The sequence below is a fragment of the Phascolarctos cinereus genome, unplaced genomic scaffold, assembly GCF_003287225.1.
Source record: "Phascolarctos cinereus isolate Bilbo 61053 unplaced genomic scaffold, phaCin_HiC Scaffold_5;HRSCAF=322, whole genome shotgun sequence".
Taxonomy (NCBI): Eukaryota; Metazoa; Chordata; class Mammalia; order Diprotodontia; family Phascolarctidae; genus Phascolarctos; species Phascolarctos cinereus.
The window spans coordinates 34,580,485-34,604,669 of NW_027555958.1; the positions used below are offsets into that span (position 1 = coordinate 34,580,485).

At 42.1% G+C, this 24,185-nt stretch overlaps 1 protein-coding gene across 2 annotated transcripts in view; it reads right to left on the reverse strand.

Moving 5' to 3' along the window:
• Nucleotides 1–24,185, reverse strand: part of SLC13A2 (solute carrier family 13 member 2) — a 47,289-nt gene that overhangs the window by 18,811 nt on the left and 4,293 nt on the right. For both annotated transcript variants that reach the window (XM_020963374.2, XM_020963373.2), the window contains exons 2-3: nucleotides 10,659–10,787; nucleotides 1,109–1,245 (exon numbers count right to left, since the gene is read on the reverse strand). In XM_020963374.2, the coding sequence (XP_020819033.1) occupies nucleotides 1,109–1,245; nucleotides 10,659–10,787 (266 nt within the window). The remainder of the gene's footprint in view (nucleotides 1–1,108; nucleotides 1,246–10,658; nucleotides 10,788–24,185) is intronic.

Here is a 24,185-nt window from a genome sequence, read left to right on the forward strand (position 1 = left end):
CAACAAAGGAAGGAGATGCAAGGGGTTACTGGGGCACCATCTCACTGTCTGAGCTCCCACTGAAGCACTCATCCACCAAGCCCTGACACTCCTTCCCCACCCTGCAACTCACTACTCCCAGGATGGCTTGCAATTCCCTCTGCCATATACAGCAGTACTCCCTGCCTGCCTGACACCCCTAGACCATTCCTGCAGAATTATAAAAAAAGCTATATATGTATATATGCACACATAAATGTGTGTATATATATATGTGTATATATATATGTATACATATATATATATATACATATATATGTATATATATATATACATGGACACATACATATATAATCTCTAGGAAGGAAAGGGAGGAAATGAGGTTAGAATGATTTCAATTCAATAAGCATTAAATGTCTACTGCATCAAGGAAGCCAGGTGATGCGGTGGATGGAGCACTGGGCTTGGAATCAGGAAGACTTATCTTCATGAGCTCAAATCTGTACTCAGACATTTATTAGCTGTGTGACCCTGGGCAAGTCACTAAACCCTATTTGCCTCAGTTTCCTCATCTGTAAAATGAACTAGAGAAGGAAATGGCAAACCACTCTAGTATCTCTGCCAAGAAAATTCCAAAATGGGGTCATGAAGAGTCAGACACAACTGAGCAATAAAATAAATTTCTCTTCTTTCCAGTAAGAGATGAGGGAAGCACTGACACTTTAATATCTCTCTGTCTCTGTCTTTCTGTCTGTCCCTTCTTCCAGGCATGCCAGACTCCTGGCAAATGATGGGGGTGGAGCATGGGCATCATAGAACCTAAGACTAGAAGGGTCATTAGAGCCCACAGAGTCCTACCTCCTTGTTTTACAGATGAAGAGACTGAGGCAGAGTTTAAGTGATTTGCCAGGGACAAACAGCTAGTCAGCACCAGAGGTGGTATTTAAACCTAGGTCTTCCTGACTTCAAATCAAGCACCCTATCCATAGTAATCCCCTGCCTCTTTCAAAAACACGTGAAGACCAGGGGATGATCCCGTGTCCTGCATCCACCCTCCCCACCTCAGTTCCTGCTGTGTTAACCGCCCAGATTCTGCTCCTCCTGGGTTGTGGCATTTTTCTGGACTCACAATGCTGGCCTCACGCCAATGAGGAGGAGGACCCGGAGAGCGATTCGCTTATGCAGGTTCCAGTGTTCAACAGCTACTGCCATCAGGAGGCCCCCGAGGAAGAGGACGTTGGTGTCTCTGAAGTACTCGATGGAAACCTGGTGCCAAGCCCCCGGGGGAGAGAGGAGAGTGAGAGGCAAAGTGGGCACTAACCCCTGCCCCATTCTTAGTGAGGGCTTCTTAGACTGCAACTCATGAATCTGTATTTTAATATGTCAACAGCAGTATTTCAATCTAACTGGTTTCCTTTGTAATCCTGCGTATTTTATTTTGTGTCACTTAATATAATTCTGAGAAGGGCTCTATAAAACCCTGGCTTCACCAGTTTGCTGCCAAATGGGTTCAGGGCACAGAAAGGGCGAAGACTCTTTCCACCCCCCCACCCCTTAACTATCAGGATAACTATAGGCTTGGGGGTCATAGCAGCCTTGTAGTTTCAAACATGTCTGACCCTCAATTCTGTGGATTATCCAAGGTGAAATTTCAGGCTGGGTTCCCCTTGCCCCAGGAATGGTTCTATGTACTCATTGAACTCAGATATTTAAATATTAAATTTAAATCTTATGAAAGACACAATGAGGAGATGAATAAGCAAATATCATAATGCATCCCAAAGCCAATGAGAATAATTTTCTGATTAATCATTGCTTTAGATTTGTGCTTCTCCCAAAGAGAGGAGAGATTTGAGAGTTAGCTTCATATATCAAGTCAATTTGGGCCAGAGCTTGACATGTACAAATAAGCTGTGTGGATTTAGGCAAGTTACTTCACTCACATCTGTAAAATGGGAGGGTAGGGTAGACTTAGCCAGAAGTGTCAAACACCTGCTGACCAAAGGCCCCTAGTCTTGAGGGCCCTCCCCAATCAGATTAAAATATAATTGGGAAACATTGAACAGAAACAAAGCAAAACACAATAAAAAACAGGTAACGCTACATTGTAAAACTAAGCTAATATGTGGCCCACAGGGATCCTCATACACTCATTGGTGGCCCCAATTTCTATTTGAGTCTGATACCACCGGTATCACTGGTCTAGTGACATCTAAGGCCTCCTCCAGTCTTTAATCAGTGATCCTATGAGCCAAAGACCAGCTTCATTAATCTCATTTCTGTCAAATTGCAAAGGGTTCTGCCCAGCTTCCATAAAACGGGACGATCTTCAAAGTAACCAAACCAATGACCCTATTGCACATCCTCCCACCCAAAAAGCCTCTAATTCTTGTGGAATCTTGATGTTCTTCATCTGTTGAATAGGGCTTCCATGAGCAAAATCAATGACCATTATACTTTCCCTTCTAAAACAGTAAACATGGAATTCTGTGTATAGCAAAGTCACTTTCTCCTTTTCAGCTTCAATATTTCTTGCTCCCTGTCCCCCATCCCATCCTGTTATCCCTGAGACATTTCCTGCCCTAACCACTCTGTCCCTTCATCCCCTATTCAGATGTATAGGTTCTGTCAGCAAGTTGCAAGCCCCATTGATTTCCATGGCCAAATAAACTTGAGAAAATGTCAAGAATCAGGAAACATGAGTATTATGATGTCATCTGACTATTTGGGGTTAGAGTACAAAATGTTTAGAGGGAATTTTTTTTTTCAGAGTCTCTATGGGCATTTGAAATTGTACCAACTCAGCCTTGAAAACTCAATTATGAAGAGCAATAAAAATGCCCTCCCTAGTCAAACCCTTCACGGACTTTCCTCTAGCCTAGGGATGGGGAGGGAGAAAGACACTGAGGGATGGTTTGTTGTGGGAGGCCGATTCCTTATGGAAAATCTTTCAAGTCCTTATAGACTTTATGGGTCAGTACGTATAGAGGCTTGCCTCGGGATAAACGCTCCCATGACTCTTGCCCTAACTCTGTTTGTTACGGTTTGTTGATTCTAAGTTCTTACTCATGCCCAGCCTTGAGACTAGGTGGCTGACTCGGGCAGACAATACTAAGAACTGGGCAGGGAAACAATAGATATGAAATTTGGCATTAAAACTACTTTCTCATGAGAAAATGAGGATCTGTAGCTGCTTAGATTGTTTATGTTATCAATTAGCACTTGTAGATCATTTCTCATGGTACAAAGCTGTTTTCTATATAATCTTGTAACCTCTGAAAATAAATCAGTCTTATGAGCATCAGTCTCAGACTCGCCTAGCCCGACTTTTCTTTCTCCAGTTCCCCTTCCCCTTTTTCCTTCACCACTCTGTCACATCACGCTGGCTGCTGGCAGTTGGCGCCGGAACAGGGACTCGCGATCCTTGGATGGGAAAGTTGTAGACCCCGGGGGAGTAGAAGAAGTTAAGAGAGACACAGCGGCACCTTACCGAATCAGACCTCCACTACAATTATGGGAAGAGGTAAGGGGATGTAGTCGTGTTGAAAGAAACACGACACTAGGCTTATTCAGGGATTTCTCTGCTTTCCTTTAAAATGAGTCAGATTCAGTTTAAAAATAGAGAACTACAACTTCAAGCTTTCTTTCCTCTCATTTGGTTAAAGTATGTTCTCCCTGGAGAAAATTCATTCTCCAAGACCTTAAGGAAGATTTTCCCTGTTTTTCATAACATCTGGAAAATCATGAAAAGAAAAAATAAAATTAAAAATGAATATTATTTGATTTGTGCAAGGAATTTCTAGCAAACCCCTCTGAGCTTTTGGATTTTCCCTGTCATATTTTTTATGTATTTGTCCTGTGTTCATCTGTGTGGTATGATTGATGTGTCCCCGTGTGTAATCTGATAACCTTTGCAATTAAGTAGCAAGAATAGCATTCCAGGGGAATGCTGTTTTCTGTCTCCCCTTCTCCCTCCCTAATACCAGCCGCCTCCCAGGAGCGGGTGGATGGGAGAGAGAAGGAGAGAAAAATATTTTATTATTTAGGTTATATGATTGGTGAAAGGCAAAGAAAGTTTAAGCATGCAGAAATGAGAAAAGTATGGTAGAAAGAAAAGCATAATCTGTTTTCATGAACAGTGTGAACAGAGAGTTTGAGAGCAAAAGATTTGGGAACTTTTAAAGAATTGTTGGAAAATGTTTTTTCTCTCTCACTTTGCATTCTAAGCTCTGGCCAAGTTTTTGGGTGTGAAGTGACAGATAAGAAAGATAAGTTGTTGGAAAATTTTCTCTTCCCGTCAGCTTTGGTCGGGTTGTGGCGCCCAACTTGGCCGGGGCTGGGGTGTGGGAGAGAGAAAGAGATAGAGGAAAGGAGGGCGAATTTTTCCCCTCAGATTAAAAAGAAAAGTTTTTATGTATTGGAACACAACCAAAAGATACTTTAGTTCATTCTAATTGGTAATGTGTTTATTTCAAGTTTTAAAAATCTAGTATTATTTCCAATTGGCAAACTTTTGTATTGTTATGTCAAGCAATTTTTAATAATTTGGATGTTATTAAAATGTGAACTAAAAGAAACTGAAGGACAGTGGAAAATTGTGGTAAAATATTTAAATTATTTTATAAAGCCCTGCTAAACTTTTCTTATAATGTTTTGTAACTGTCAATTAGAAAATCAGGTATTTCCATCTTGACCTGTAATTAAAAAACAGCTTATAGCTAAAATAATTTGACTATCACTTATGAAAATTACCAGATTGTTAATTAAGTTATTAAGTTACTGTTTAAAGTTAAAACCTAGAATTTTTAATTACTTATGAGTGAAAAGGAGGGGCACAAGACAATTCCCTTTGTTTTGTAAGCTTGCCAAAGGCTCCTAGCAACCATCTGTGTGGGCAAGGTCATTCTGCCCTGAGAAAAGAACTTGTTTGCATTATAGAGTTCCTAAACAATTAATTTGGCTTACTGAGAAGTTGCAACTTTATGTACAATAGATAGAAATGATTTCTAATAATTGACTTTCACACCAGGACAAGTTTAAATTTGAGAAAAAAGGATGTTAAGTGAAATCTCTTTCATATGTGAGTCCTACTAAATCTTTATTACTTATTACAACTCTATGAGAATAAAATTAACTGAATCTGGCTTTAAACTATGATTAGTGAAACTTGCTGTTTGAGATAAAAGACTCTTAGGACTATAACTAATTTTGTTTTCAGTTTGAATTTGGGTATAGTTGTCTCCATTAAATCAGTATTTGAAATTTCCCCATTGTGTTCATTTGAGAAAGAATGTTTCCCACCATGTGCCAAAATTTTGTTCATAACACTACCAAACCTGTTAGGCAGAGAAATTCTCAGACAAAAATAATTCATTATATGGATAATATACTTTGCAGTTGTTCTACTACTAGCAACTCTTCTTATTAATGCCTAAGCTTTAACAAGCCTTTCAATCTCATAGATTTATAATTGCCCCTGAAAAGGTACAAAAGAAATCACCCTTTGCTTACTTTAGATATATTGTTTCACAGTCTACAATTAGACCCCCAAAATATTACAAATTAGTCAAGATTCCTTAACAACTCATAATAATTTTCAAAAAAATTTCTTAAAGATATTAATTAGCTTTAGCCTGCCTCGAAGATCACCACTAATCAATTATTCAATCTTTTTACCACCCTCAGATACCTCACTAAGATGAATTTAAACTAGTAGAATAAAAGATAGCTGAAACCCAATTAGTTCCACTTAATTTGCGGGGGCGCGATATTTTACCTCAAATGGGAACTGTTATTTTCTCCTGCCCCCCTCCCAAAATTTATTCTGGCTGCTGTTTGTGCTTCTCCTATCCATAAAGCTGATAAAATGCAATGTAAATCTGATAAATCTGTTTGGGTGGAACAGTGGCTTTTGACAAAAAAGAAGCTTTTTGCATTAAAATAATTAGTTGAACAACAACTTTTAAAAGGACATATAGAACTCTCTACAAGTCCTTAGAATTCACCTGTTTTTATCATTAAAAAAAAGTAGAGAAATGGAGGATGCTTCATGACCTCCGAGCTATTAATAACACTATAATGACTATGGGGACCCTTCAATCCAGTCTCCCTACACCCACCATGATTCCTGTTTCCTGGCCTTTGATAGTTATTGATTTAAAAGATTGCTTTTTTACTATTCTATTGCAAGAAGCTGACAACTGTTGCTTTGCTTTTACAATACCCAGTGTTAATGTAGAACAACCTGCAATCAGGTTTCAATAGAAAGTCCTTCCTCAAGGCATGAAAAACAGCCTTACAATGTATCAAAATTTTGTTAATAAAGCTATACAACCAATTAGGAAAAAATTTCCCAACACAAAAATAATACACTATATGGATGGCATATTTTGTAGCTGTTCCACTAAAAATGAACTCACACATTTATTACCTCAACTTTAATTAGCTTTACAGGAATATGGGCTTAAGAAAAAGTTCAAGAAAAATCTCCATTTTCCTACCTAGGTCATATTGTCACCAAAACAACAGTGAAGCCACAAAAAGTACACTTACGCCTTAAAACACTTAATGATTTTCAAAAACTTTTAGGATACATTCATTGGCTTTGACCAGCACTCCAAATTACTACAGAACCATTGGCTAATCTCTTTTTTACACTTTAGAGAAGATCCTGATCTAAATTCCCCTAGGACATTAACTCCTGAGGCAAAAAAGGAACTTCATTGAGTTGAACAGAAAATTTCTGAAACTCAACTCATCCGTATTTCTTTAAATGAAGAGGTACAAGGTGCCATTCTTAGTACTCCAGTGTCCCTTACAGGAGTTTTATTTCAGTCTTCTATAACTCCTTATCCTACAATGGTAGCTTATTTAATAATAAAAATTCATAAAAGATATCTTCAACTTACAGGAAATTTACTTTCAGTTATTCATCAACCTTATAATAAAAAACAAATAGACACTCTTGTTTCCTCTTCAGAGGATTGGCAAGTTGCTATTACTATTTTTTCTGGCCATATTGATAATCACTTACCATCTCTTAGGATATTAACGTTTTTTACTAATTATTCATGGGTATTTCCAAAATTGTTAGATCTAACCCCATTCTTTCAGCACCCAATGCAGAGTCAATATAGTTTCCAAATAAGATTCACCTTTGGCAAACTCTTCCCTTTGGAGCTTGGAGGAGAATGCTTCTTCCTCCCATAGCCCCTGTCCCCAAGTGCTCACTGCTTTTACTGACAGCTTAGGTAGTGAAAAGGCTGGTTATTACGTTTTTCAACATTGTCACAAGGTAATTCAAACTTCCTTTCCCTTTGCCCAGGAGGCAGAACTTTGTGCTCTGATTCTCCTTCTTCAAAATATTTTTCTAAACCTCTTACTGAAAGTAATGCCATTATTGATTCTCAACTATAATTCTATCCAACACTTTTAACCCCTACCATACAGCAAGCTATTAATTCTCATTCCCAGTTTCACCAAAATGCTGACACTTAACTTTTTATTAAGCTATATAATTAAAACCAAAGATATTAAACCTATTCTTCTTTAACAAAAAAGGGGGTATCTGGGCTATTACCCCTCATCAACAATTGGCTATTAATTTTTAAAAATAAAGATGGGTATACTCCAGCCAAAAACGTCTGAGAAAAATAAACATCCAGAGGCCCGGAGCCATTACTGGATCCATTACTAATGAGGGGACGAGGGTATGCTTGTATTTTTTCAGAAAACTTTGATAAACCTGTCTGGATATTGGAGAAAAATGTCAGAGCGTGTACCACAACTCACAGCTCAAATGCAAAGTATGATGATTTGGGGAAAGGGCATAAGGAGCCAATCTACAGTGAAGAGTCACCTTCCCACATGGGGTCAAGTGAAAGCTCCCTCTCATTGAGTGATGGAAGACTCCTGAACTTGTAGAGTTTTAGCAACAGTAGCTTTACTTTCTGCTCAAGTGTGTAATGTACAGAGTGCTCAGCACTGGACTTATTTTCCTTTTCCACCCTGGTTGGGACCCCTCACATATATGGACAAATTGGGAACTACATATACTAATAGCACTCACATATTCGAAGGCCACGAATACCCCTTCCTCCAGGACAGAGCCAATGTTACAGTTACCCTCAGATCTCTAGCATTTAGGACACCTATATGTTTTACAAAAAAAATTAGCAACAATACTGAACCCTGTCTTTTTCTTGTTACATCATTTTTTAAAACCAGTTTATCTAATGAATATGTAAATTTTACTCAATCTAATACTACTTTTGAATAGAATGTTACTTGTGTCAATTGTACTCTCAAACAATGTATTGATAATAATGACTATGTTGTACTTTTGGTAGAATAATCATCATTTGCTATTTTCCCTACTAACATCTCACATGATTAGTTCCAGAACTCTGGCGAACATGACCCTCAAATTATTACTTCCTCCCTAAGTCAATCAAAACAATTTATTGGTCTCCTTATTACTGGTTTAACCACTGTTGCTTCTCTTATTGTATCTACTACTGTTTCATTTATTGTGCTACAATCTGAAATTCAAACTGCACACTTTGTAAATGACTTAGCAAAAAAATATAAGCCTAGCACTTAAAATGTAACAAGAGATATGTTGTATAAAGTCAATTTATTAGAGCAATCAGTATTCTATTTAGGAGATGAGTTAGAAACCTTGAAAACAAGGTTGCTCTTGCGATGTGATTACAGATATTCATATATTTGTGTTACTCCGCTACCCTATAATGCTTCAGATCCTAATATCTCATGGGTTAAGATATGTGCTTGCCTATTGGGAGCCTGGCACAATTCTAATATTACCCTCAATATTAATACCCTTCATGGTATTACTTCCAACATTGAAAATAGTCCCTGTCTTGGGATTGACGCCAATAAAAAAGCAAATATTATCTTGTCTACATTACACCAACTTTCACCCTTTTCAAGTATATCCTTGCTTTTGCATATGCTCCTCTATGGCACTGGCCTAATTTGTTCTTGTTTTCGTTTCCCATTATTTTTAAGATTCATAAACGTTACCATCAAACCAATAATGAGTCAATTGCACAAACTTAAATTAACAAATACAAAAGGGGGAAGATGTGGGAGGCCGGGTCATTATGGAAAATCTCTAAGTCCTTATGGACTTTAGGGGTCAGTACTTACGGTATAGAGGCTTGCCTCGGGATAAACGCTCCCATGACTCTTGCCCTAGCTCTGTTTGCTATGGTTTGTTGATTCTAAGTTCTTACTCATGCCCAGCCTTGAGACTAGGTGGCTGATTCGGGCAGAGAATACTAAGAACTGGGCAGGGAAACAATAGATATGAAATTTGTGGGGGCAGCTAGGTGGCGCAGTGGATACAGCACCGGCCCTGAAATCGGGAGGACCTGAATTCAAATCCGGCCTCAGACCAAACACTTGGCACTTACTAGCTGTGTGACCCTGGGCAAGTCACTTAACCCCAACTGCCTAGAAAAAACAAAAACAAAAACAAAAAGAAATTTGGCATTAAAACTACTTTCTCATGAGAAAATGAGGATCTTTAACTGCTTAGATTGTTTATGTTATCAATTAGTGCTTGTAGATCATTTCTCATGGTACAAAGCTGTTTTCTATATAATCTTGTAACCTCTGAAAATAAATCAGTCTTATGAGCATCAGTCTCAGACTCGCCTAGCCCGACTTTTCTTTCTCCAGTTCCCCTTCCCCTTTTTCCTTCACCGCTCTGCCACACATCACACTGGCTGCTGGCAATTTGGGAAAGGAGAGAGTGACAGTTTTTTCTGGATGTCATCATAATCCAAGTAGGTCCTGAGGCTAATAACAACTGCTACTTATGTAGCACCTCAGGGTTGATAATATTGCCATTTCATGGATGAATCTCAGAAGAGGTTAAGTGATTTGCCAGTGGTCATCCAGATAGTAAGTAACTGAGTAACTGGAACACAGGGCTCTCTTATTTCAAGTGCTTTCCAGCCACATGGAGGCATCTCAGTTAACAGGGGTCTCCTCTCCCATTCCCAAAAGACAAAGGCTGGCTACTGGCCCAATCCTTTATCTGCAAGGTTGTAATAGAAAGCCCTGGGCTACTTGTCATTGAGTCATTGATCTTAAAGCTAAGAGGGACTCCCAGAGGACATCTCTGGCCCCCTGCTTTTAGGCAAAGAAATTGTCATTATGTCCATTTTACAGATGCGGTTACCTAGGCCCAGAGAAGTTAAATGACTTTCCCAAGATCGTACAGCAATTAAATGGCAGGTGGTGATGGTGTATGTATGTGGTGGGGAGTTGGGTGAAGGGGCTAGAATACTTTCTCCTCTCTCCAAATACAATATTTTTTGTACTGAATACAAATGTACAGTTTCAGTACTATGCCCTGTGTGAATCCTGAGTCATCAAATTGAGTGATCTTGGGCAAGTCCCTTTGGCTCCGTGAACCTCAGTTTGGTCATTTGAAAAATGGGAATAATAACAACCTCTCAGGAACAAAGGAGTGCACATCCCAAGTATTTTTTAAAAATATTGAACATTCTTAAAGGTTTGTGATTGCTTCTTATCCAGTAGTGTTATCCACCCAACCCTTTCTGAGACTCCCACTCTCCCCCGAACCCCTCTCGGGAAGTGCAAGTTTGGATGGGCAGGGAGATGTGGGAGTGAGGAGAGAGACTCACCTCTGATGCATCCATGATGGCCATCATGGGGAAGAGGATGAGGGGGAAAAAGGCAGTGACCGCCAGTGGCAGGGTCTCCGTGCACCACAAGAGTGCCATGAGGATGATAACGTAGGCACATTTGGATTCCTAGGGGCAGGAGTAGAGAGAGGGTTCAGGGGCCAGAGAGACACTTTTGCTGTCCTGTGCCACCTCCCAACCAAAAAATTCCCCTAATGAACCATCTATCCTTGCTTTTCCTTCTATAAGATGGCCCCTTCTGGAGCTCATGGCATGACTTTCCTCTAGTCTTCATGCTTAGAAATATGTGAGGAGGATGGATTCTTGCTGCTTAAAACTGGTAACAAGGTCTTTTGAGTAGAGTAGAGATTTAGAGGAAAGAACCAACTTTGAGGATTTGGAGAGTTGAGGAAAAGGGGAAAGATTGAGTTCTGGTGAGCAGATGGAAGCAAAAAATAGGTCTCCCAGTGTGGATGGGGAATCCACTCACCCATCCATCCACCCATCCATCCACCCATCCATCCATTCACCCATCCATCCACCCATCCATCCACCCATCCATCCACCCATCCATCCATCCATCCATCCATTCATCCATCCACCCATCCATCCACCCATCCATCCACCCATTCATCCATCCACCCATCCATCCACCCATCCATCCATTCACCCATCCATCCACCCATCCATCCACCCATCCATCCATCCATCCATCCATCCATCCATCCACCCATCCATCCACCCATCCATCCACCCATCCACCCATCCATTGTTACATCCTAACAGAGGAAGATATCCCTTTTCCAGCTGAAGCATCCAGGCCTGAATGTGTTATTCAATGGTGATTGATAAATATTCATCAATTTAGTTTGACTTCTCAGGAAAGAAGGATCCTGGGCAGGGGGGATGGGAGCAAGGCTGAAGGAGGAGAAAGCAGGGGTCATATTGTGAGGAGGGGCAGCAAATGGAAGGGAAAGAGCTACAGGGACGGGGCATCCTGAGGGCAGAAGGCAGAGGCAGGGAGCACCCTGGGGGGAGAAGACAAGACCTGAGGCTGGGTGAGGTGGGGGCTGATGATTAGGGAGAGTCAGCACTACTGAAGGTTTGGGGAGGGGGAAGCAGAATACAGTATCAAGAAACTGGAGAAATCTAAGGCTGTATACAGTCTAAGGTCATTTGGGAGGGATAGCCAGAAAGTATTAGCAAAAGTATCGACCAGCCCTGAAGTCAGGACCTAAGTTCAAATCCAGCCTCGGACACTACTGGTTGTGTGACTCTGGGCAAGTCACTTAACCCAGTTTGCCTCAGTTTCTTATCTGCATAATGAGCTAGAGAAGGAAATGACACACCAGTGCAGTATCTCTGCCAAGAAACCGCAGACTAAATCGATGTAATAGCAACAAGGGCACCTCCTGCCACCCTGGTGTGTGTGCCACACTCTCCAAAGTTTTTGTCCCCAGGACACTACTTACAGCCATAGTCCAGGAGCGCCTGTCATGGTGGGGAGGGGTGCGGCAGCAATGGGAAGGAGAGGAGTGAGCTGGCTGGGTAAGAAACCTAAAGGATGGGAGGGGGTGGGGCTGGGGAGAGGAATAATTCCTCAGCAGATGGGACTGCTTGTCCAGTTTGCTCAGTGTTTCTGTGGTGGTGGGTAATTGGGGTGGGGAGAAGAAACACCTTGAATACTTCAGAGCTTCTAATCCTGTGAGATAGCTGCTGCCCAATAGGGACTCAGTCCCCTCCCTGCCAGGCCCTTTTTTGGCAGAAGAAAAGTGCAGTTTGTCCCCCTGCCAAACCACCTGACCCTCCTGCTGGGCAATAGAGCTGGGTGGGGTTGGGGAATCGAGGGCAAAGTGGAGCTGGCATGGGGGGGCACTCATTCTCCTCAATCCAAGTCAGGGCCAGTTGAACCAGGCCATGTGGGCAGACTTGGTCCCCCAGCGTCCCCTCCCTAGCCTGGGAAGAGGCCGACTCACCCGCTTTCTCCTCCTTATCCCCACATGTGCCCATGGTCCTCTGGGGAAGACCCCAGGCTGCTTTGAACCCAGCCCCATTCTCCACCTCCCCCCAGACTCTTGTCTTGTCTTCTATCCACAGGGTGGGGGTTATTCTGCTGATTCTATGGTTCCTCTCCCTCTAATTGCCTTTGCAATGATTGAACAGCTCAGTTACTCATCGGCTGAGCCCTATCAACTCTCCTGGCCAACTGCAGGCCGAGTAGCTGGGGCCCCTGTGCACTCTGTGAGCAGACCTTTCCCTCACCCTGCTCTGCTTCTCCTGAGGAAGTCTTGTCAAAATCTCAGCTTCCAGTGGGGAGAAGGGAAGAGGGGAGGAGAGGAGGGGATGGGACTGGAGGCTCTTTTCTCCCTTCTAGGAGAAAAATTACTTTGCCCCTGTGAACCTCAGTTGGCTCGTCGGTAAAATGGGAGTTCTCCCTAAATTTTTACCCTTCTCCCTACCCCCAAGAAAACACATCTGGGAGATAAGGCTTCAGCATGAAAGGGGCCTTATGGTCCCTTTATAGTCTTCCCCATTCCAATGAAAGCTCCTTGAGGACAGGAGCAGTGTGACTTGCTTGTAGTAAGTATCTCCAGTTTACTAAATATTTTATCTGTCAATCAATCTACCCATCTCTCCATCATCTAGATAGATAGTATCTATTGATAGTAAATAGATATTTATAGATAGTAGAAAGATATCTACCTCATCTATTTCTTTCTTCTTTTTTTTATGAGACAATTGGGATTAAATGACTTGCCCAGGGTCACATAGCTAGTATTATGTGCCTGAGGCCAGAACTGAACTCAGGTCCTCTTGACTCCAGGGCTGGTGCTCTCTCTATTGCATCACCAAACTGCCCCTTATATCATCTGTTTCTATCCATCCACTCATCTATCCTTCTGCCTTTCTATCTATTCATATCTATCTCCCCATCCATATTGATTTATCCATCCATCCATCCATCCATCCATCCATCCATCCATCCCTAACTATCTTTATTTTCCTATCTACTCTTATTTTCCTATATATCCATCTATTTATCATCTATTTCCCTGTCTATCCATTCACCCATCCCTATTTATTCTAATTTTCCTATCTATCCATCTATTTAATTACCTATTTTCCCATCTCCCCATCCATCTTCCTATCATCTATTTTTCCTGTCTGTCTATTCTGTCGATCATTACGAGAGAAGTGACTTCCCCTGGAGCCACCCAACAGTCTAGTAGTCAAACCCAAAGTAGACTCCAGCCATCCTGACTTACAGCTCATCTCAGAGTGCTTGTCACCACACTGCCTCCAGCCTAGCATTTGGGTACAGGGCATCTACCCTTTGCAGGGGGTTCTTAATCTGGGGGCACATAGACCCCCAAGGAGAACATGGCTAGATTTCAGCAGGTCTATGAACATTTCCCCGTTATTTGCATTCACCTTTCACTGAAATATAGAATTTCCTTCCATTATGAATGTAGGCAACATTGTTCTGACAATAGGCCCATAGGTTCACCAGCTGCTAAAGGGGTCTGCCATTCTGGAGTATCTCCAAACTTTTTGATCTCTTCTCTTTAATACTTAGCACCCAGCTCTTTCTGCCCCAGTTTGGCCAAGCTGAATTTAGCCACTTAACCTCAAAGGGCCTCAGTTTCCTCTTCTGTATAATGTGGGGATTTCCTTCCTGATTGCCCAACTCATACCCCCTCCCTGGACTTCCCTTTTCTCCTCCTCCTTCCCTTACCTGGAATACGACTTCTCCACCCCACCGCAAGCTTTCCGTGGTGCCCTTATATCCTGTCTATTTGTTCATCCCCAGAAAGCACTCCCATCTCACCTTAGAAGAGAGACTTCTTCTCACCTTGAGGCTCCACCCAGATACTACTTCCTTCATCATCCCTACCTAGTTTTATGAATATATACCTACAGTATCAGGCCCCCTCCCCTTTTAGGAGAACATAAGCTTTTTGAAGGACTGATTTCTCTATCCCGTTTGCCTGCCTCCCTCAGAATCTAGTACAGGATTCTGTATACAATAAGTACTCAATCAGTGCTTGTCAACTGACTTACTATCTAGCTCCGGTCACTGGACACAGGTTTTGTTGTTATTGATGTCTTTGTGATCCCTTTTTTGGGGTTTTCTTGGCAAAGATACTGGGGTGGTTTGCCATTTCCTTCTCTAGTTCATTTGAGGAGATGGAGGCAAACAGAGTTAAATGACTTAGCCAGGGTCATACAGCTAGTAAGTGTCTGAGGCTGGATCTGAACCCAAGTCTTCCTGACTGCAGGCTCGAGCTTTGTGCACTATGATGCCAACCTGGCTGCCCTGACACAGCAGGCACTTAAGTGCATTAATGCTTATTAGATTGAACTGGTTCTAGTCTTATTTCCTCCCAGAAGCCTTCCCTGATTACCAACTATTCACATTTTGATGATGCTTTAAGGTTTACAAGTCATCTTAATTCGACCACTGTTCTGCCTGTGTTTTACCCCATGCCCTCAGGGCATTGGTCAGGAGACCTGGGCTTTAGTCCTGGTTCTGCCACTGATTCACTGGGTGACCTTGGGCAAGTCACTTCCACTGGCTGGGTCTCAGTTTCCCCCTTTGTGCAATGAGGGTGTTGGACTGTATGAGCCCCAAAGGCCTTTTCTTATCCTAAAGATAGTATTTCTGGGAGTATCCTGTACTTGCTGCATATGCATACTTGTTACATATATATTGGAATGCTGGTCCTTCCCACAACTAAATCAGTAAAGTTCTAAGCAGGCAGGGCATGGAGTTTTAGTTCTCTATCTGGTTCAATCCTCTTTGAATCTGTTTCACTGCTCTGTATACAGTGGGCACTCTGTTTGTTGACTGAATAACTGTACAGTGGAGAGGATTGTGGATTTAAAGTCCTTACTGTCTGTGTGACCTTGGACAAGTCATTGAATTCTCTAAACCTCAATTTTCTCATCTATAAAAGTGAGGGGAATTGAACTAGATGGCCTCTAAGGTCCCTTCCAGGTCTAAATCTACAATCCAATGATCCAGAAAAGAGGGTTCTGAGGAAAAGCAGACGTCCTCCCTCTCCTCACCGGTTAGGCTGAGGCCCCTTGGTGGACCTTGGCACCTCTGTCTCTAGCTACACAGGCATGAAGCCCTCTTGGCTGTCATAAGCAAGACTCATGACAGCTCGGCAGAGCTGGTACCTGGTGGGCTTCTTTCCTGATTTATAGATCAAAAGTACACTTCTTCAAAAGAAGGAAAAAAGATTGGTAAGAAAAGAAGGGAAGGGGGGCAGCTAGGTGGCGCAGTGGTTAGAGCACAGACCCTGAAGTCAAGAGGACCTGAATTCAAATCTGACCTCAGACCCAACACTTGACACTTACTAGCTGTGTGATCTTGGGCAAGTCACTTAACCCCAATTGCCTAAAAAAAGCCAAAAAAAAAAAGAAAGAAAAGAAGGGAAGGAAAGAAAGAGCAAAAGGAGGGAAGAGAAAGTAAAAAGGAATAAAGAAAGAAAAGACAGAAGGAAGAAGGGAAGGAAGGAAGAAAGAGAAGGAAGGAAAGAAAGAAGGAAGGAGAGAGGAAAGGAAGGAAGAAAAGAAAGAAGGAAGGATAGAAGGAGGGAAGGAAGGAAGAAAAGAAAAAGAGAAAGGGAGGGAAGGAACAGAGAAAGAAAAAAGGAAGGAAGGTGAAAAGGTACACTATGGAATTATAATGATTAAGCTGGACCCCAGAAAAGAGCTGAGAAAATGCACCTTCCTCTCTTCTTTGCAGAGGTGAAGGGGTCTATGGGTGTGAAGTGTTTTAGCTATTGTTAGATCCACTTGTCATATTAGTTGGTTTTTCTGGGCTGTTTTTTTTCTCTTTCTTTTTAAATTTTGTTATAATGGATGGTTCATAGGGTTGGGGAAAGGGAGGAATCGTTCTGAGATGAATGAAGATAATTTGGAACAAATCTTAATAAAATAAGATTCTAAGAAAGCCCATTTCAGACCGCCACAAAGAACCAATGAGGGCTGTCCCTGTTCTTATCTACGCGATTCAGGCGACCTTTTCTACATGAGTGAAATTGGCCCTTTTGCTCTGGGCCATCTCTTTCCCTTCTCTGTACCTGGGCCTTACCTTTCCCAAGTTTATAAAACCATTTCTTTTTTTCAACATGCAATTTATCATCCCTCTTCTTCTTTACTTCATTCAAGGCTTTAGGCCCCCCTCCTCCAGGAAGTCTTCCTGGATGGACACCAGCCATTTTCCACCACCTATTCACAGATTCCAGGTCCAAACCCATCCATTCCCTTTCAGCATAGACTTGGTGGTTACTGTCTTAAGTGCTTAATAATTGCTTGTTAACTCACTATTTACTGTTTCTGTTGACTGCCCATCTGTGACATTGGGGGAGTGACCTTTATCTCTGAGCATTAGTTTCCACATCTATGAAATGAGAGGGAATTGGACTCCCTGACCTCTCAGGTCCCTTCTGGCTCTCAATCTGTTATCTTATGACCTATCTCCCAGGAATGTTCTGGGGAATATGGGAAGGATTTAATCTATAGAACTGTCTTCACCAACTCCAAACTTAAGAGAGATATAAAAAAAAAATTAAAAAAAAAAAGAGAGAAATATCCCAGAGAATTAGCCCTGAGGCACGTCAAGGTTGAGTGAGCTGCCCACGGTCTCAAAGCTAGTAGAGGCAAGATTGAAACCTAGGTCTTCCTGTCTCTAAGTCCAGCACTCTGTCTGATCAATCAACACACATTTATTTAACCAGTTAATTTTTTAACACTCATTTAAAAATTTTTTCAGTTCCAAATTCTCTCCCTCCCTCTAGTCTCTCCCCACCCGTTGAGAAAGCAAGAAGTAAGATCTCCATCATACATGAGAAGTCATGCAAAACACATTTCCATGTTAGACATTCACCAAGCATTTATTACAGGTTTACTCTTTGCCAAGCACTGAGCAGAGTGCTGGGGATACAAAAAGAGAAAGGAAATAGTTCCTGCCCTCAAGAAGCTTACATTCTAAAGGGAAGACAACCTATATACAAATAGGTTGAGACATGGTAGACATGATACATACAGAGTAACTCTAGAGATAAGGTTCTAGCAGCTGGGGGTGGGGAGGACACCTGGAAGGTGATGCTGCAGCTGAGATGTGGAGGAAACCAGAGATTCCAGGAGGGAGAAGCAGGTCAGGTTGCCTTCTGATAAGAGGGCCCTTAGTGTAAAGTGCTACCTACATAAATATTTCTCCCATTAAGATCAATCGATAACTAAATAAGGCACATAAGTGGTGGCGATAATGTGTCAAGTGCTAAGCACTTCTCTTACAAATACAAGAGAACAAGATGACCCCTGCCTACCGTTTAAGTACCTGCTCTGGGCAAATCCATGGTCTGGGCAAACAGGAGACAGATAAGAAAAGTTTGAGGAGCCCCAGTCCCTGCTCTTGGAGATCCTCCAGTCTATGGGAGACAGCAGCATCTCTCATAAAAAGCTATGAGACCCAATGAAGATGGAAATGGAAATCTACCAAGTCCCATCTCTGAGACACAGCCAACAGGACTTCCAGTGACCAGCCCTGGGGGGATAGGAGGAGGGAGGGAAGAATGAACTGGGAGCACCCTGAAGAGCCAAAGGGAAATGACCCACATTGTGATTAAGTGTTACTAGCTCAAGAATAACTGGAGCATCAGCATGAAATGCCCAGATGCCCCAGGGGCTGTCCCTCGGGTTTGATAGTTAACTTAGGCTGGTAGAGACTGGCCCTGGTTGGTGGTAGTAGGTGTGCATATGCGGTGGGGGTAGGAACCACTTTATTTACATTAGCTTATTTGATCCTTACACCACAACCTTTCTAGGTAGAAAGGGCAAGGACAGTTAGTCCCATTTTGCTGATGAGAAAACTGAGGCTCTGAAAGGTGACTTGCTCAGCACATGCTAAGGTACCCAGCAGATTTTAGGGCAGAGAGGACCTGGGATGAACCTGGATGAGTTAGGGGCTAGAGAAGGCTTTCAGAAGGACTGAAGAATGCAGGGGAGAGGGGTGTGTTCGATAACAGTGGTTCTAGGGAGCCTGATTGCAGCAGTCACTTTAGTTGCTTGGGCCTTGAGGAACCTCTGCCAGGCCCAAAGGGTGTGGTGCCAGCACCTTCCTCCTACTCCCTCCTCTTTTGGCTGTGATTGTAATAAACCATTTTGGGTTAGTGACAAAAAAAAATACTGAATAAAAGAGCTGGAAATCTTAATAAATCCTTATTGAATGGAAGTAAACTAGAAGGGCCTGTAGAGCTCACCTCTGGGGCTTCTTAACCTGGGGATTGTGAACTTCTAATTAAAAGTATTTTCAGAACTGTATTTCAGTATAATTTATGTATTTTCTAAGCCTGTGTATTTTATTTAAAAACATTACTCTGAGAAAGGGCCTATAGACTTCACCAGATAGCTGCCCAAAGGGGTCCATGTCACATGAAAAGGCTAGGGACCCTTGAATTCTTGTCCAATCCTTTCATCTCACAAATAAGACCTGACTATGCTATGGAGAAGTCAAGAGTCCTGAGTTCAAGCCTTGATGCTACTTACGATTTCCACTTCCTGGGCCTCCGTTTCCTCATCCGTAAAATGAGTGGATTGACCTAGCCGGCATCCAGAGTCCCTTTCAGGGCCACATCCTTTAATTTAGGTCTATATTTCAGCTCTAATTCTATTAAGAGCCTACGTACCCTTGGGATCAAGCAATCGCCCATCTGGGAATCCTGGGATACTGTGGTGGAGAGAAGTGTTGGGATTTGGAACCATGGGGATCTGAGGTTTCAAGCTGTAAGGAGCCTCAGACAAGCCTCTATAGCATTCCCCATAAATGGTCACCCTGCCTTATCCTAAATGCTTAGAATCCTAGGATTCTCCAAATTGGAAGCAGCAGTGTGTTGATTAATGCTTAATAACCAACCGTCTGGAAAAAATATTTATCTCGGTATATATGTAAATCTATATCATATTTTTTGTTGAATCTGCTTTAATAACATTTTCTCTGCATCACATTCTTAATTCTAGACAGCCAACCCAACACTAAATCAAACCCTGATTTGGAACATTTGCCAGTTTGGGAAGTTTAAATTGCTCACACTGAAAATTTAATAAGCCTGTATGTGCTGGCTCCAATCCCCCCCCCCCCCCGGAATTCCACCTCCCTCATTTATAGGTCAGAAAACAGTGGCTCAAAGAAGGGCTGCGACCTGCCCAGTCTCTTGCAAATGATTGAGCTGGGACTGCAACTTCTGTTCTCTGATTTGCCTTGTCCAAGACAGTGCAATGAATGAATGCAGTGAATGAATAATCACAGCTTGCATGTACATAGCTTTTAAGGTTTGCAAGGCATATTACTACATTATCTCATTTGATCCTCACAAAAACCTGTGAACTATTATTATCCCCATCTTGCAGATCAGAAAATAGAGGCCCAGAGAGATTTAAGTGACTTGCCCAGGCTGAACTAAGACCAGATTCAAAACCAAGTCTTACTGGCTCCAAGTGCCTGGCCCTTCCTATAATAGCTGACATTTTTGTTTCCCTTAAAACAGAAGTTCTTGGGGCAGCTAGGTGGTGCAGTGGATAGAGTACTGGCCCTGAAGTCAGGAGGACCTGAGTTCAAATCTGACCTCAGACCCAACACTTGACACTTACTAGCTGTGTGACCTTGGGCAAGTCACTTAACTCCAATTGCCTAAAAAAGCAAAAAAAAAAACCCTCAAAACAAAACAGAAGTTCTTAAATTTTTCTTGTGTTTTGGACAGTTGGTGGAGCCATAGATCCGATTTCAGAATGATTTTTTAAAATACATAAAATAAAATGCATGGAATTGAAAAGGAAAATCAATTATATTGAAATACAGTCATCAAAATATTTTTAGAAACCAAAAATTCAATGGAACATAGTAACAGCAATATTGTAAGGATGATGAACTTGAAAGACTTAGCTATTATGATCAAAACGATGGTCCAAGACAGTCCCAAACGACCTTAAAGTGATTTACATACATCATTTGGTCCTCACAAGCAGGTCATGGAGTTAATCAGGATTTAGAACGGTGAAGGAAACTGAGTCAGAGGAAGGGAAAGCGTACAAACCACACATAAGCAAAGGCACAGAGATGGCAAATATAAGGAAGAGCAGGATGACCAGTTTCACAGGAATGTAGAGTGGCTGAAGGTGAATGTATTAATAAGCCTGGGTAGGTCATCTGAAGCTAGATGGTGGAGGGCCTCAAATGCCAAACAGGGGTGTTTTTTTTTTTAACTTATCCTAGAGGTAATGGGGAGCAGGAAAGTGTCACAATCAAGCCCTGTGCTACAAGAATACTGCTTTGGCAACTGTGTGGAGTGTGTAGAGACTTGAGGCACCAAGCCTGCTTAGGAGACAATTGCAATAGTCAATGTAATGAGGTTGTGGGATGTGTGGGTGGAGAGAAGAGAATGGATGCCAGCGATGTCCTGAGGAAATAGAATCGAGAAACTTTGGCAATGGATGTAATCATTGGGAGTGAGTGAGAGTGACAAATCTGGGGTGACTCTGAGCTTGCAAACCTGGCTGACTGGAAGGATGCTGGTGCAGAGACCGGGAAATCAGGAAGAGGAAAGCGTTTGAAAGGAAAGAGAATGAGTTTTGATTTGGGCGTGCTGAGTTTGAGGTGCCTGGGGGACATTCAGTTGGAAATGTACCATAAGCATCTGGTGATTGGGTGCTGCAGCTCAGGAAAGAGACTTGGGCTAAATATATTGATAGGGATACAGGCAGATAGGAATACAAACAGCGCTAGAGATTAGATAGATGGGTAGGTAGATACAGAGGTAGATAGATAGGCAGATAGAGAGGTAGATTATATATATATATGTATATATATATATATATGATAGAAAAGTAGATACGTATTCATACATATATATCTATATAGACAGACAGGTAAACAGGTAGGTAGGTAGATACATATAGAGAGAGATAGACAGGTAGATAGATAGATAGATAGATAGATAGATAGATAGATAGATAGATTGATAAATAGGTAGGTAGGTAGATAGATAAGTAGAGAGATAGAGAGGTAGATAGATAGATAGATAGGTAGGTAGGTAGATAGATAAGTAGAGAGATAGAGAGGTAGATAGATAGATAGATAGATTGATAAATAGGTAGGTAGGTAGATAGATAAGTAGAGAGATAGAGAGGTAGATAGATAGATAGATAGATAGATTGATAAATAGGTAGGTAGGTAGATAGATAAGTAGAGAGATAGAGAGGTAGATAGATAGATAGATAGGTAGGTAGGTAGATAGATAAGTAGAGAGATAGAGAGGTAGATAGCTAGAGAGGTTTGGGAGTCCTCTACATAGAAGTGATTAAACCCAAGGGAACTGAAAGATGCCAGCTCTTTATGCATTTGAGGTAATGTTGGTACAGTCCTATCCAAAGGGAAAAGACAAAAGTTGTTGAAAACTTCTCAAGATCTCCTCCAGCCAAGGATATTAGTAAATCTTTCAGAACTGCCCTTGAAGGAGGTCATGTAGTTTTGAAAAGCCTCAGCACATCAGATGGTCTTTCTCTGTGTTACAGTAATTGACCTTTCACTGTAACTCCTGATAAACTTTTATCCTAGAATCTGGGGAAAAGCTGTTAGGTTTCTTCCTCCTCTTTATCTCTGCAAGAGATGATCCAGCCTCTCAGATATACTTGTTTTTTCAAGTGGTTGTGGTTGCCCACTGGGATATAATGAGAAAGGCATTGGATTTGATGTGTGAAAGCCTGTATTTGAATCATGGATCTGCTAGGTACTACTCGTGGGACCTTGGGCAAGTCATTTAACTTCTATGGGTTTCAGTTTCCTCTTCTGTAAAACCAGGCTGGATAACTTCTGAGGTCCCTTCTGTAGCTCAAGATCCTTCAATTCTGTGCACGGCTTGAGGTTAGTGTGCTCTAGGGAAAACCAGAGCTAAACTCCTGTCCTTGAATCCAGGCTGGGTCATTGTTTATGTTATAGGGAATTCCTCCCTGAAATGTAAGAGCGTGTTTGAGCAAGGGCACTGATAATGGAGCATCAAAAGAAGAGAGTAGCAGGGCAGTGAAAGGCATTAAGTGGATTGGGGGAAGGTACCAGGAGTTTTCATTCTGGGGAAGAGAAGGCTCAGGGTGGGTGGCGAGAGGTGCAAGTATCTGAAGGTTGTCACTTGGAGGAAAGCTCAGTCTTGTTCTGTTAGTCCCCAGAAGGCAGATGCAGGAGCAATGGGTAGATGGCAAGAGGAAAAGCTAGGTCAGATTAGGGAAGACTTCCTAAAAAGTAGAGCCTGCCCCAAGTGTGGTAGGGTAGTTTGGAGATGGTGCTGGTTTCTATGCATTGGAGGTCTTCAAGCAAAGGCCGACTGTTGGAGTATGTTGTAGAAACTATTCATTTTCAGGTACAGATTGGAGTAGCTGGCAAACAAGATTCCTTCCAACTCTAAGACTCTCAAGGATCTAGAAGTGGAAGAGACCTTTAGAAGTAGGCCATCTAACCCAACTTTTTCCTTTATACAGATGAAGAAGCTGAGGCCCAGGAACCCAAGTGATTTCCCTGAGATCACACAGGAAAGTGAGCATCAGGGTGGGACTCGAAAACGCACCTCCCATGGCCCCAGTGAGCAGCCATTCTAATGAATCTTCCCGCCCAAAGGAATATCACTGGGAAAGCACTTCCTTTGGGGCTGACTGAAAATGGTGGAGATCTTCAAGACTGTAACCCACTCTGTTCCTACTAACCAGCCTGTACCATACAGGCACTCCAGGAGAAGGTAGACCATGTTGAACACGGTCCCTGTTGTCCAGGCATTTTGGCCTTGGTTGGATCTGTGTTTCTGTGGCTGGAGCAATGAGGTTGGTCTGGTTAAAGTAGAGGGATATGAATGGTATCTGGGGAAGGACAATCGTACCTTTGAGGTCAGTAGACATGGATGCCAACAGCCTACTCCGTTTGTTTTGGGCTCCCCTGCCCACTGAATGAAGACTAGTTGGCGAGGAAGAATATGCTGGAATTGGGTATATAACTATTGACTATAAAGAGCTTGTGATGAGTAGAGATTATTTCATTCATGCCTGGCACTGTGCCTGGCATGTAGTGCATGTTGATCCATTGGTATAAGGTTGCTCCGTCTCAGACACCCTTGCTAAGGGGGAATGAGTTACTAAATTACAACAAAATCTTCTGTAAGGTAACTTCATTTATTAAATAATTCTGATAGAAATGTCGGCATAGCAAGTGGGGATATAGGGATGTAGTAGAAAGGGGGCCCTCTCTGGAGTTTGAGGACCTGGCATTGAATGTGACCTGTTCTGATAACTGGCTGTTTTACTGTGGATTAATTATTTCCTTTCTCTGAGTATCTGTTTCTCTGCTACAAAATGAGAGGGTTTGGATTAGCTGGTCTGGAAGGTCCCATTGAAGTCTAAAGCCTCTGAACCTATTAGGGACTTGGCTGACTGTGAGAGTCTGTCACAAGGCACTACATTACCCTCCTGAGTTGCCAAGAA